Source organism: Ailuropoda melanoleuca, chromosome 6 (assembly GCF_002007445.2).
Source record: "Ailuropoda melanoleuca isolate Jingjing chromosome 6, ASM200744v2, whole genome shotgun sequence".
Taxonomy (NCBI): Eukaryota; Metazoa; Chordata; class Mammalia; order Carnivora; family Ursidae; genus Ailuropoda; species Ailuropoda melanoleuca.
The window spans coordinates 103,399,984-103,415,006 of record NC_048223.1 but is presented as its reverse complement, the minus strand read 5'-3'; the positions used below and the strand labels follow the sequence as shown (position 1 = coordinate 103,415,006).

General features: G+C 54.0%; 1 protein-coding gene across 1 annotated transcript; it reads left to right on the top strand.

Moving 5' to 3' along the window:
* The first annotated feature begins 3,545 nt into the window (after positions 1-3,545).
* On the top strand, positions 3,546-14,628 carry PITX3 (paired like homeodomain 3). The gene is made up of 4 exons (XM_011236127.3): positions 3,546-3,816; positions 12,430-12,559; positions 12,731-12,933; positions 13,519-14,628. Exons 2-4 carry the CDS (start codon positions 12,442-12,444, stop codon positions 14,104-14,106), a joined length of 909 nt encoding a protein of 302 aa, XP_011234429.1. The 5' UTR covers positions 3,546-3,816; positions 12,430-12,441; the 3' UTR covers positions 14,107-14,628.
* The last annotated feature ends 395 nt before the right edge of the window (positions 14,629-15,023 follow it).

Sequence of the window (15,023 nt, the reverse complement as noted above, 5' to 3'; positions counted from 1 at the left end):
GTTCTTTCCGTCCTAGGACAGTCCTTCAATCTAGTCCACCCTCCCCTCCCCCACCCTACCGTCAGCCTGCCCTGTTTGACTTCTCATACATGTGTCTGTCCCATCCCAAGTGTTTCTGTATCTTGTGCCCCATTCCTTTCATCCAGAAAAAGAGAAAACGAGAGGAGGCAGGAATCTTGGATATCTAATTTAGGTCTCAATTTACAGAGCAAGAAACCGAGTCCCAGTGTGGAAAGATGGCCCCACGTTCACATAGCTAGTTAATGGCAGAGCAGAGGTCAAACCTCAGTCCAGCTCCCCTTTTCACTGCCTTTCACTACCTCTTATGTCTTAGTCTATCAGGCTGTGTCTCCCAACTCTGCTCCTCATTCTAAGCCTTGGATGCTCGTTACCCACCTGGAAAAAAGCTAATCATGGGGGTTAGCTTTTTTTACATCACCAGTGACAGGAAACTGAAGCCTTTCCTGTTTGCCTTGGAAATGCTAAGAGACCTAAGGGCTAGATGCCCACCCCAGTCTTCACTCTTCTACCCCCAGCTGCCTCTCCCCTTGCAAGAGATGATAGAGGTTGCAAGATATTTAGAATTACCTAGAAGTGAGAGTGTGTGGGAAGAAGACAGGAGGGTTTTCTCCTTGCTGACTGAATGGTGGAATTCTCAGCCTATCTGCTGGGATAGAGCCCAGGTGCCTGGGCAGACCTGAAGAGCCTGCTTAGGGAGTGGAAAAAGATACCAACTTCTCCCCGTTTCTTCCCATTTATGGATGACCCAAATCCAGAGAAACTCCATACCTGACCTAATAGGAATGTGGGAATGCTCTAGATTCCTCTAATTTGAAGAACCCATAATCCCAAACATCAGAACTGAGGAACTCCTCAACAGCTCCCTGCACCTGCACATTGGGCTCTTGAACTTTGGGTCCAGCTTGAGGATCTTGCCTGTTTCACCCAAAGAGAGTCAGGGGAAGAAGATACAACCACCTTAGCACCTCTTTCCACAGTACATCTGAGCCATTTCCACTTTCATTTGAAAACTGGAATTTGGTCTTCTGGGCCTGTCTCAGATTGAGAGGTCCTGGATAGCCAAATGGAAAATCCTAAGTGGACCACATCTTCCTCATCACCACTCTCATATACCTCCAAAAATTGATCCATCTAAAAGCATGAAAGGTTGGGGCGCCTGGCTGGCTCTATCAGTGAAGCATGTAACTCTAGATCCCAGGGTTCAAGCCCCATGTTGAATGTAGAGATTACTTAAAAATAAAATATTTTTGGGGCGCCTGGGTGGCTCAGTCGTTAAGCGTCTGCCTTCGGCTCAGGGCGTGATCCCGGTGTTCTGGGATTGAGCCCCACGTCAGGCTCCTCCGCTGGGAGCCTGCTTCTTCCTCTCCCATTCCCCCTGCTTGTGTTCCCTCTCTCGCTGGCTGTCTCTCTCTCCGTCAAATAAATAAATAAAATAAAATCTTTAAAAAAAAATAAAAATAAAAATAAAAATAAAATATTTTTAAAAACAATTTAAAAAGTATGATTGGAATTTTGTTAGAAGTGAGGAGGAGAAAATTGGCAATGTCCATCATCTTACCAGGCAGAACATCTCCCTCTTAGATTTCAGTATCGAGTCCTACATTATGCCTAGGAATAGAAATATGAGGAAAACATGGTACTTGCCCTCCTCAATCTTAACATCATAGAGGACATCACATAAGCTGATCTCTTCAGTATAGTGGGTGGGATAACAGAGGGTATGTGTAAGAGGGTTGTGGGAGCAAGAAGCTAGACATCTGGCTACCTTGGAGTTCAGGAAACAGGCTCCTTCCCTTCTCCTATCTGCCACCAGAGCCGGGAGAGTTTCAGCACCTGTCCCCACACTTTAACCAAAAAAAAAAAAAAAAAAAAAAGAGAGAGAGAGAGAGAGAGAGAGGGAAAAGAAAAAAAGAGAGAGAGAGAAAAAAAAGACAGGGTCAGTTGCTAAAAGTCTTGTTTGCCAAGCTAGGGAGTTTAGCCTTTATCTTTTTTTTTTTAATTTATTTATTCTACAGAGAGATAGAGACGGCCAGCGAGAGAGGGAACACAGGCAGGGGGAGTGGGAGAGGAAGAAGCAGGCTCATAGCGGAGGAGCCTGATGTGGGGCTCGATCCCATAACGCCAGGATCACGCCCTGAGCCGAAGGCAGACGCTCAACCGCTGTGCCACCCAGGCGCCCCTAGGCTTTATCTTGACAATCAGTAGCCATTGCAGGGTTTTAAGCAGAGACATGACTGGTCAGATTTACTTTAGGAGCACACTATGTGATAGGGCTTAGGGCCCTCAGGGTCACCCAAGCCACCCAGCCTGACTCCACATGTTCCTTGGGACATCTGTCCTGTTCCTTGGAACTCCCTAGCTAGCAAGCACCAAGGCCACACCTTGCCCACAGGACTGAACCTGGTATCACCAGGGAGATGCCAGCCCTGTTAAGGCTGGGAGAGCACAGCCTGGGCAAGCCAGGGGTGCAGACTAACAGGAGAACCACCCAGGCCTGAGTGCCCAGCATAAGTCCTGACAGCAACAGCGTCCTTTAATTCTGAGGGGTAGGTGGGAGAATGGGGGTGATAGTTAAGTTACTTGTCCAAGGTCACTCCGTGTTGGTGGCAGGGTTAGGCTGTTGGTAGCAGGGTTAGAATGACTGGTTTGCCTCATTCCAAACCCTAGTTTGTCCACGAAGCTGCCTTATTTGGAAGAGAGGAAAGGTGGGAGGACAGGGCGGGAGATAGCCAAGAAGAGGAAGAGAGAAAGATGTGAGGAAAAAGAAGAGCACAGAGAAAGATAAATTAGTCTTTCAAAATGGCAGAGGATGGGGCGCCTGGGTGGCGCAGTCGTTAAGGATCTGCCTTCCGCTCAGGGCGTGATCCCAGAGTTCTGGGATGGAGCCCCCACATCAGGCTTCTCCACTAGGAGCCTGCTTCTTCCTCTCCCACTCCCCCTGCCTGTGTTCCCACTCTCGCTGGCTGTCTCTCTCTGTCAAATAAATAAATAAAATCTTCTTTAAAAAATGGCAGAGGAGGGAGGAGAGGGACAAACAGCAAGATCAAGCGGCGGAGGAGACAGAGGAAAGAAAGGCAAGATGTGGGAGGACTGGAGCAGAGACAAAAGCCCGGAGAGACAGACAGCGACAAGTGGAGAAAATCTGCGAAACGTGAGCGGCAACCGAGCGCTGAAATCCGGTGGCCTCTCCCTGCCCGTGCGCCCTCCCAGCTGGCGTCCCGGCTGCCCCATCCCCCGGCACCACTGCGCATTGCTCAGGGTGGCGGCCCGGCCCCACTTCTCCGGGGCCACCGGGGCCACTATACTCTCGCCGCCTCGGCTCTGCCAAAATGTTCTTGCTCAGCGAGGTTTCAGCCACGTGGGGAAGGGAGTGTCCCAGATGCTGACGAGTGCCTCCGATTGGCCAAGGGGCGGGCTTCTTGGCGGCGCGCCGGCTGGACCCCTCCCCCAAAGGCGGGGCCTGAAAATTCACAGCTGGAAAGGGTGGAGCCCGGGCGGCGCAGCTGGAAGGGGGCGGGGCCCGACGCGCGAGGCTCGCCGCGGCGGGCTGGGGGCGCCCTGGGCTGCCATAAAGTGAATGGGCGCCGGCGGCGGGTGGCAGTCCGCGGCGAGGCTCACTCTCTCCCTCTGCGAGTCTGAGAGCGCCGGAGCTGAGCGGCGGCCCGGGCGCAGGGGGGCGGCCCCCACCCCGGCCGGGTGCTCGGCCCCTGGCCCCTGCCTGCCCTCCAGACTGCCGCCGCCGCCGCCGCCGCCGCCGCCGCCGCCGCCGGGAGTCTGCCTGCTGCGGGAGTCACTGTGAGTGCTTGACCATGCGGGGACAAGGGCTCATGGGGCCGAAGGGCCACGACCGAACTTCGGGATCCCTAAAACAAAACCTGGGTGGCTGAATTGGGGAACGGTGCTTGGGGGAATGGGTCTAGACTGGGAGGGCGTACTGCAGACCCGGGGCCAGGACTTAGGAAAAGGAAAACTCAGCGTCGGGACTCGGGGGACAGACAAGAGGGAGACTCAAGGGATCCAGAGGGAAGCCGGAGACATGAAGCCAGGACAGGAGCTCCGCGAAGCAGGGAGTAGAGTCGGAAAATCATTACCAGAAAGGGCCCTGGAATTCGGGGGCCCGGGGCAGGCAGCCAGGGAGTGAAAGGGGTTGCCGAGGCCCTGGCCAGCGGGGGGAGCTGGCGGTGGCCGCACAGCGTGAGGGCAGTTGGCGTCTCCTGACGCCCCTCGCCCAGGGCTCAGACTCTAGGGGCTGCGAACAGGGGTGAGTCTGGTCGCACAGTCTTCTCTTCCCAGCCGCTTCGCAGTTTGGATAGGAGCCGTGTTGTGGGAGCCTGGCTGCGACCGGGTCAGATGGCCGCTGTGCAGGCGACAGGGCCCAAGCTGGACAGCCCGAGTGACTAGGCGGCAGGGGTGGCATGTCGGGGTTGGGGGGTCAGGGCCCGGATGGGTCCCGGCCTGGAGCCGCATTGATTGGACGGAATGTCCGCAGCGCTCGGGGCTCAGAGCGGATAGAATGTCCGGGGAGGCTAGGTGGGTCTCTCCGGAGCAGGCTCTGTGTCCGGCATGGGCGGACAGAATGTCCCTGGCTGAGTGGCATGTCCATGTACCCGGCCGCGCCTTGCCCAGCTGCTGCGTGTGCAGTGGGGTTCGCTGTAGTGGGTCGCCTCAAATCCCAGCTCACACTTTGCAAACTAGTTTCTGCTCCTAGGGGCTGCCGGGTGGGGGTGAGGGGGAGCCAGCGGCAGGCAAGAGAGAGTAAAGGCCTGGCCTTGGAGTGCAGTGGTGCTGGAGGACATTCCCTCTCCAACCCAGCCTAGATCTGAGCATCACCCGGCACTTCTAGAATCCAAATTTGAGGAGAGAAAGCCAATGGTAGGACTGCTAGTAGAAGACAAGGAAAGGAGAAAATGAACCACAAGGGCAATGGGAGGGTAAGGAAGAGTTCAACACAAGCCTCCCCGACAGCTTCAGTTTCCTCACAAACTGGGAGTCAACCCGTAATTCCAATACAGCTGACCAGACAGCCCTGGATTCCTACCTGGTTGTCAGCAGGCTAAAGGCTCCTTCCCTGCAAGAGTCAGGAGCCCAGGCCCAAAGAGAAAACTGCAGCCCTTTAGCAAAGCAAGCCCTGTGGTTTTGTTTCTCTTTTGGCTCTCTCAACCCCACCAATCCCAACACAACCCTGATGGCTGAGAGGAAGGAGGAAGGAGACACATGGAATCCAGACTCTGGGGTCAATGTGAGGCCTAGATGCCCCTCCAAGACTGGTTGGGAAGGATGTCTCAGCCCTACCCAACTGTCCCTTTTGTTTTCTCTGTAGCTGGGAAAGGGCCCTGATTGCTTTGGACCCATAGAGTGACCACCCACCCTGACCCCAATTCTTTAACCAGAGCCCGGTTAAGCTAAAGGGAACAGAGAAGAGAGAACTTTCCCAGTCTGTGTAAGTGAGCAAAACAACTCAGCTGGGGACTGAGTTTTCATGGGATAAGTGCAAAGTGATGTATTTAGCAATCAGTAATCTAAACAAGTGGGTCTCAACCTCTCTCATCCTCCACCCAGGAATGACATACAATATGTCTTCCCCACACTCTCACCTCCATTCCTCAATTTTAAAGTTTGCTTATCACTGGCTAGGACATTGTTTCTTATCCTTTTTTGTCCTTGCCCCCTTTTGATAAATATAAAGGTACACTCCAATTACTCCCATCATATTCTGATACACTTTTCAGGGGCTTGTGCTCCCATCACCTTTGAAAATCACCAAAATTATGGGTGAAATGAAAGTCTGCATCAGGAAAGGAATAGGGAAGGCATTGCAATTGGTTCCCTGAAGACCTTAGTCCAAACAAAGTTCTGCATTTGCCAAAAAGGCCAAAAAGCAATGGAATTTAATTGAAGATGAGTGGAAACAAAAGACAGAACTTTCTCCCATCCTTGCATAAAACCTTGTAGCTGAGTGCGTGACTGGTCACTGGCTCTTAGGGAGAATGTTATGGACCCAGAGAAGGGTCAGAGAATGATCCACAGAATGGGGAGCCAGGGGCTGCTAGAGAGAGCAAACTTCAAAGTTTAGGCCTCTGGAAGCTGAAGTAGGATGGAAATCCACAAATAATGAAAGGCCTAGATAAGCAAATTTTTTTGCTCCCCAAATCCTGAAATGGGAGATGAGGGGACCTCATAGAACTGGGGTAATGCAAGCTCAAGATGAATAGGAAAATGTTCCTTGGCACACAGTGGACAGCAAACTTTCAGAGCTCCTTTCCAGAGAGGAGGTAGAGGCAGGAAGTGGAAATGGAATCTTTCAGGGCTTAGGAGGATTGTGCATGTCAGAACCACAAATGGCTGCTGGGGTAGAGGGGGCAAGGCGCAGAAAGAGCTCAGACCCTGGAGAACTGGATTCGAATCTATTCAATCTGTGTCACCTCGGACAAATTTATCTTCTCAGAGGTGAAATATGGATGGATATTCCTGCCAGCTGAGGTGGTTGTAAGAGTTAAATGAAATTATGTATTTGAAAGCCCTTTGCAAATGGAGAAGCACTACAGAAGTAAGAAGCGTTATTGCTATTATTATACCCAAACTGTAGGTCCCCTGTAACCACAGAATCTTTGCTTGGAAGGATGGGGTCTCAAATCTTAGAGAACCCTGATAGCATCCCTGATCCAGACATAGGAAGATTCTCAATGACAGATGGAACACCCTATCCCAAGCTTCCAATGCCAGCCATTACCCCTGCTCCTCTCTAAGAAGAGTTCTAGGGAGCTCCCCAAATGCTTAACTCCTCCGCCAGGCCAGAAATCCTGATCTGATCTCTGCCTGCCTCCTGCTCAGGGATGGGCCTGGGACACAGGTCCAGGAGAGGAAAGGGGGGCAGGCTGGAGCTGAGTTGGGAATAGGCATGAGAGAAGGACAGAGCCACCCAAATCTTTTCTTCTCCATTTGCTCCAAATGATGCATCCTAGAGTGTGGGGAGGAAGAAGGCAGCTAATCTGAAAGATCCATTAGGCCCTGAGCTTTGGGATTATCTGGAGTGTCTAGCCCATGGTCATGGACAGGGACCCACGATGAAGGTGATGGGGACAGAAAGGGAAAGAAGATAGGCAGTGGGGGGAATGAGAGCTGCTTTCAAAATTCTCTCTACTCCTTTTCCATTGTCCTCCCCAGGGCCGCCTTTACGCTTTTTCAGTTAAGTTCCCCCTTTCCCACCTTTCCCCTGCCCAATCCATTCTGCTCACCACAGCCAAATAAAGTCCTAGGATGCTGCTCTTATGTTTCTCCCCTCCCTACAAGTCTCCAATGACTCCCACTGCTTTGCACTGCTTCTCAAAGGGGGGGGGGATGGGGAGAGCAGGCAGGACAGGAGTAGAAGGGGCATGACGCTGCAGGCTAAACATGGCCCATCTTCCTGGTGTGGTGATGTCACTTGAAGATGTCACTTGGAGATGTGGAGAGAAAACTTTATATTTTTATATTAAAATAAATACACTTACGTATGGAATAGAATGAAAAGTTTGCTTCAATTTTTAACATAAGGCTGGAGATCTCAAAGAAATTTCATACTGGTGGCAGCTGTTTGAGGTTGTGCTCCCAGTTTCCCAGAATGATGTTCTCTCTTTCGGTCTTAGGGAGTTTTGATGGAAAAGCTGGAGATGCTCTAGCTTAGACTCTATCAAACCTGAAGCACCACCCCATGCCCTTCATTGGAGGCTCCCTCAGCCTGACCTGTTTTCCTCTGATGATCTCCCAGTGCCCACATTGAGACCCTGGCCACGTTTGGCTGCCTCTTGCCCTCTGAACCTGCCAGTTCATTCCCAGTCCTGCTCTATTATTTAGAAGCCTCTGCTCCTTCTCTGCCTCCCCAGTTCCCAGCTCTGCCATGTGCTACATTCTCTAAGCCCCATAACTTGATACCACCTTACATAGGCTTCCATCTCTCTGACCCCCCACAATGTGAGAATTAGGCCTACTTAGGCCATCATTGTCCATCCTGTCCATTGCCTCCCCAGACTGTAGGCTTCTAGAAATTAAGGTCTGTGCCTTACCATCCTTGGGGATCTGTCGTAGCACCTAACACTTGCTGAAGGAAAGAGGGACGGAAGGGGAGGGGTGGGTGTGGGGGCCCATTTCTCTGATCCCTAATTTACCTTTTGATAAATTAACTGCATCAAATCATTGCTGCCTCTACTCGAGTCTTAGGGTTTCCTCTTGGGTCTGTGACCGGCATCTACAGCTGTCTTCATTTGTTCCCGTTTGCTCACCGCAGTTCAGCAGACCAGACAGATCGGGTCCTCAGCATCCCTAATGAACTTAAGGGCCTTACTTCAGATCTAGGTCTCTAGGCGGGTTCCACGCTAGTTAAGGGCCCTGCTTTATACTCTATCCCCAACTTGCTACTTGCCGAGCTGAGCCACGTGCCATGACTCTATCCCTTCCATCTTTCAGGGTTTTCTTCCACCTCAGTTCTAGGGTACGCCTCCTGCCCAGGCACCATTATTACAACTACTTGGGAGCTCTCTGGCTGTGGCCCTGATTTGCCCCCTTGGCATCAGGGCGAAAGTGGGCACACACAGTAGTTGCCTTCTTGCCATGAGCTTGGGTCTCTTTGGAAACCATGGCCTCCGCTCTCTGACCTCTGTGACCTGGGACAACCTGTGCTCACCACCTTACTATATCTTATCTTGAATATTTTGTTCTCGCTGCAGTCCCTGATAGGTTTCCTGTAATTCCAGCCTATACTTCAGAATCAGAGCACACCTGCAGGTCCTTTCTTCTCCCCAGGGTGGGGATTGTCACCCTTCCACCATGGAGCCTGGCCCATACATCCCCAGTAGGATGTGTCAGGAAGGCTGGAGGGGGGACCGGCAGCCCCTCCCAGAGCTGTATTCAGCACCACTGTTATCTCCTGACTCTCTCTGGCCCTGCCTGGTATTTCCTACCATCATCAACCAATCTGACCTACTGCTTGTCCCTGTCCACCAAGTGAGGCGAAGCCCCTGGCCTCAGTCCCAACTTCCCAGCTTCCTGACCTCCAGCAGTTTGGGGGAGCTTAATCCTCAGCCAGCCTGTCTCCAGCTCAGACAACAGCCTGGCGCCCCCAGCTTCTGCCTGGCTAGCCCACCCGGACGTGAGTCTGATGGAGGCATGTGCCCTGCCGTCTATCTCTCTGTTGCCTGCCTGGCTGTGGTGTTCTTGCCTTTTCAGTTTCACAGGCAGGGCTCTTCTCAGCTTCAACCCCTCTTTCACTATTACTACACTGGTCAAGAGCCTGAAGGCTTCCTTCTTCCCTTTACCAGTGGTTCTTAGCTTCGGATACTCTGCGCATTTTGCTGTTACCTTATTGGCTGAGCCCTCCTTTATGTTCAGGGCAGAGTATTCACAACACAACTTTGCATCCCACTCTCAAATGCAGCGTACTCACCTCTATTCACCAGAGGAATTCTTCAGTGGGTGATACAGGGTCTAGGAAGGTGAATTCAAGCAAGGGCAGAGACAAGGATGAGCTCTTACTTACCACTCTATCCTCAGTGCCTTACACAATGCCCAGCTCATAGACCGTGCCAAATAGACATCTGTTCAATGAATGCGGGGAGGGGGGAAGCAACTTGGATAGAGTTTTATCCCCATTCATTTTTACATTATATTTTATTTTAACCTTATAACAATACTAGAGATAGGTAAGGAAGGGAGTATGATCTCCCTTTTAAAGATGAAAAAATATCTCCAGAGAGGTAAAGTACTTTGCCAAGAACATGCAGCTAGTAAGTTGGGGAGCCAGGACATGAACCCAGATCTTTTGTCTCCAGACTTAATTTCTTCCGGCTATACCAGATTACTTTCCTAGGAGGGGCCTGGGCAGTTTCCACCTCTACCCCCAAGCTATCCTCTTCCCTCAGACACTTCTCCCCACCCAGGGAAAGAGGCTCTCCCCAGCAGCCCCTGAGTATAGACCACTCTCCTGGCCCCTTTGGCCTCCTCCTCCCCCACAGAGTCCTTAGTTCCTGGGACTGAGAGCTGAGGTTCAGAGGGGCCAGGAAGGGGGGGAGAGTAATGGCTATCTCCAAAACAGCCAAGGCAGCTGTCCCTGTCACAGAGAGAGGAGACTGTGTGACGGTGTGGGTCTGTCTGCCTGAATGTGGGAGCGCATGTGTGGGAGAGTGTGTGTTTGTACGCCTCTAGCTCCAAGTCCAAGTGCTTATTTTGTCTGAGTGGGGGCCCGCATGTGTCTGCACGTGTGTCTGTCTGTCTCTGGGAATACACAGCCTGAACTCTGCTTTCTCGGCCTCATCTCTTACTCTGGCCCTTATCTCTCTTCACCCTCCTCCCTCTGGTGCAATAGAGGGTGAAATGGAGACACAGGTATGGAATGCTGGGGGAAGGGGAGTTCGGAATACTGGAAATCTGGAGCCAAGGCAGACTGGAAAGACAAATGGCACTGGTGGGATTTAGTTTTCCCTACAGGTGAACCCAATCGTCCCTCTTTTCCTAGTGATGTTGTTCCCATGGCCTCTGGAGAAGCCAGGGGCATGGCTTGCATTTTGAGAGCATCTTGGGTATAAAGTAAGAGGAGACTTGAGAGCACCCCCTTTCCCAGCTCTCAGTTCTAAGCCTTTTGAACTATTTGGGAAGAACTACTAGTAGAGGCTGCCACAGGTCTCACCCAAGGGCATCTCCCTTCTATCAGGCATTGCGTGGCTAGCCCCAAGCCTCCTGACCTCAGACCTGGAAGGGGGGGCTAACTGATCATCCCCACCTTAGCCTGACTACTCTCCTTCCCAGTTCCCTTCAGTCCTGCCTCTCTATCCCTCCAATCCTAGGAAAAGGTCCAAGTCTAGACCCCTCTCCCTGCAAAGAGAACAGGGACTGCTCCTCAACGTCCTGCCTTGACCTCTGTCGCACCCCCAATCTTGCTTGAGAGGTTGGGGGGGCAGTTGTCCTCTCTCAGCTGGTTGACAGGGGCATTACCATGTGCAAATACAGGCCCCTGCCCATCTGCGCCTCCCAGAGAGAGGCTCCTTATAAATTCAGAACAGCCAAGTGACACACATCTCAATCTAGGCTAATCCGACACATTAATGCCACCCTGCACAGCCTGCATTAAGTCCCTGTTAATGGAGAGGCAGATGGACCCCTCCTACCCAGCTCTTCAGCCCTGTCCCTCTGTCCCTAGCCTCCTTTGGTTCTCCTCTGAGCAAGAGGTGTCCCGAGTTCCTGAGCCTCACTAGTGCCCCTTTCTCCTCCTCCCACCAGAGGGGGCTTGGGAGAGCCAGCAGCAAGGGGGACCCTGCTAGGGAGATGTGGAGAGGGACCTGGGCCGTCTCCTGGGCCATGTCAAGCAAGGTTTGGGATAGGGAATAAGGGTGGGAAGGTGGCTTTGAGAAGCTCACATCTGCTGCTGGGGGTGGGGGGATGGGAGTTCTGGTCAAGGCTGGCATGAGGGGAACTGGTAAGGGTGTGATGTGTGTCTGCGCAGGCACAGAAGCAAATAAGGCCAGAATGCCTAGGGATTCTCAAACTTGTTTTTTATTCTGGAACCCTTTTTTTCAAATCCTATCTCTCCAGAAAGCATAAACCAAACAGGCAAAAGCAGGACTGCCCTGGTTGAAGCAGACCCAAGCAAGGCCAAGCTAGACTTCTATCCCTGAGGCTAGCCCCAAGTTCCAGTCCCTTGGGGTGTCTGGGTAGGGCCCCAAGGAACATAATTTGAAAAAGCAAATGAAGAAAAAGCATTAGCTTAGGAGTTTCCAAGACCTGGTTCAGATCCCAGTTTCACCACATACAAGCTCTGTGATGTTAGTGGTTACCTCAGGTCTGTTTCCTCACCTGAACAAGGGTAATAATATTTAATATTGATGCATTCTTGTGAGGGGAGAGATAATGAGGTAAAGGCACATAGTAAAATTCATAAATAATAGCAGTAATTATCCTCATGAGAGACATATTGGGCCTGGTTCAAAATCAAATATGTCCCACTGGAGAGTAACAGAGGTTCAGGCTATGTTCAGGTATGATTGGCTGAGGGGCACATATGAGTTTGTGTGGATGCTGGCCATACATGTGAGAAGGAACTGAAGTTTTTGAGGATGTGGTATACAATATGTGGTGTGCAATAGTGTGGTTTTCCTCAGCTAATTTCAATAAATACCTACTGAACACCAGCAGAGTTCTAGGTGCCCGGCAGTGAACAAAACAGTCTGGTGTGCATGTCTGTGCATAAAACCCCTGGGTATGCACCTTTCTCCCCATTACGTGGCTGTTTCCCTATTTTATCCTAGGGTACCCCATACAGGGGTAGTTTTATGTCCGTAGCTGAGAAACGGGCAGTGAACTTGAAGGGAAATACTACTGAGAACCGGATAACCGGGAGATTTTATCCTAATCAACCTGGTCTGTGTCTTCTCGCCCTTCCAGTGTCCTCCCTCGATGGAGTTCGGGCTGCTCAGCGAGGCGGAGGCCCGGAGCCCGGCCCTCTCGCTGTCAGATGCGGGCACTCCCCACCCTCCACTCCCAGAACACGGCTGCAAGGGCCAAGAGCACAGTGGTGAGCGCACCCCCTACTGGGGGTAGGGGAGATGACAGTTCAATCCCTCCTGCGGGTGGGACCTGGCAGTGGAAGGCCAGGTGGGAGTGAGGGGTCAGTGGAGGAGGTCCTCGAGCCGCAGAATCCGCGCAGGCCTGGGCGCCCTGTGACCTCTCCCACCTCGGCCCCCAGACTCGGAGAAGGCCTCGGCTTCGCTGCCCGGCGGCTCCCCGGAAGACGGCTCACTGAAGAAAAAGCAGCGGCGGCAGCGCACCCACTTCACCAGCCAGCAGTTGCAGGAGCTGGAGGCGACCTTCCAGAGGAACCGCTACCCCGACATGAGTACGCGCGAAGAGATCGCGGTGTGGACCAACCTCACCGAGGCCCGCGTGCGGGTACGGCCCTCCCAAAGCCGCAACCTTCCCCTACCCCCCACCCCCACCCCACCCGCTGTCCGCCTCCGGCCCGGGCCTCCGTCTCACTGGCCTTTTAGCGAGCAGCCCTGGAGACAGCAGCCTGTGCTTCTGCCTTGACTGCCGAGCCTCGGCCCAAAACCCGACGTGCCCCTGCCTCCGTCTGCGGCCCCGCACAGACTCCTTGGCACCAGCCTCCGGCCTCTGCTCTGACTCCACCCACCCTGTCGCTCCACGCTGCTCATTCCTTCTCCCCCGGCACTGCTCCCGTTCTCCTCTTCACCCCTCCTTGACTCCCATCCTACGCGCCCCCGCAGACCTTATCGCCCCTGGCTCAGTCGTGCCGCCCACTCCTGTTCCCGGCCCCCTGACTGGGTGCGCTCCTCCCACCCCGAGCCTGGCTGTCCCCACGCTGCCCAATCCCGTCTCCAGCCACTTCCGTTTTGTTTCTCCTCGGCGCGGTCCCGGCCCGAACCCTGATCTCGGTGACCCATCCGCCTGCCGCGCGGACCCAGACTGGCCCCCCGCCCGGCTCCGGCCCTGACAGCCTTTCTCCAATGCCCGCAGGTGTGGTTCAAGAACCGGCGCGCCAAGTGGCGGAAGCGCGAGCGCAGCCAGCAAGCAGAGCTGTGCAAGGGCGGCTTCGCCGCACCACTAGGGGGGCTAGTGCCGCCCTACGAGGAGGTGTACCCCGGCTACTCGTACGGCAATTGGCCACCCAAGGCGCTCGGTCCGCCGCTCGCAGCCAAGACCTTCCCGTTCGCCTTCAACTCGGTCAACGTGGGGCCTCTGGCTTCGCAGCCGGTCTTCTCGCCACCCAGCTCCATCGCCGCCTCCATGGTGCCCTCGGCCGCAGCCGCCCCGGGCACCGTGCCAGGGCCCGGGGCCCTGCAGGGCCTGGGCGGGGGGCCCCCCGGGCTGGCTCCGGCCGCAGTGTCCTCCGGGGCAGTGTCCTGCCCTTACGCCTCGGCCGCTGCGGCCGCAGCTGCAGCCGCCTCCTCCCCCTACGTATATCGGGACCCGTGTAACTCGAGTCTGGCCAGCCTGAGGCTCAAGGCCAAACAGCACGCCTCTTTCAGCTATCCCGCCGTGCCCGGGCCGCCCCCGGCAGCCAACCTCAGTCCGTGCCAGTACGCCGTGGAACGGCCCGTATGAATGGCCTGGTCCGTCGACCATCCCCGAAGGCGGTGGCGAGAATTCACAGCCTCCCCGGACTGGGGTCGTCTTGACTGGCTTGGCCCTACCCCGGGGTCTGAGAGGAGTGCTGGGGCAGCTCGGGGAGGGGAGGTGGGTAGGCGGCCCGCTCAGGAGAGAGCCTTCCCCCTGCCGGCCCTGAGGGGTGGACTGGGCCCTACACACCCTGCACACAGTCCGCGCCCCTGGGACTAAGGCCAGGAACAGGGACCAGTTCCCCGGGGGCCAACTGACCCTTGGCCCACCCCGCCTTCTCCAGACTCCCCTCCCCCATTTTCAAAGATAAATGAAATAAACGTGCGCGGACTGCCAAAGGCCTGATGATTCAAAGTTGCGGTTGAGCCCCCCCTCTCCTCATACTCCCCCATGTCTAAAGGAGAGCTGGGTCTACAGGAAAGAAATGAGGGCCCGAGCTTCTAGGGCTTCAGTCCCCTCTCAGCTCCCAACACCCGGATGCGGCAGCTGGGGGATCCCTGGGGCAGAAGGGGGGCACCTGCGTGCGAGTATGTAGGTGTGGCTTAGGGACTAGCTACTCTGCCAGCGTTGGCCAAAGCTGGTGCTGCGGCGCCACCTCGTGGTCTCATGGAGGATAGCCGGAAGGTCTGGTTTGGAACGCTTACTTGCGGGTGTCAATCCCGCAATTTAGGAAGCCTATGACCTTAGATAAGTTCCACCGCCTTTGTGCAACTGTTTCTCACTGTTCCTATGAGGGGCTTGGGTCTCTAATAGCAATAAAATTCTGGTCTGTAACAGACATTTATTAAGTGCCTACCAGGCCTAGAATTCTTATTGAGTGTCTCTGTGTGTGTGTGTGTACCTCTCATCTTTCCACACACCTTCTTAGGCTTCTCACTCAGTGATCATCCTGCTGCCAGCAG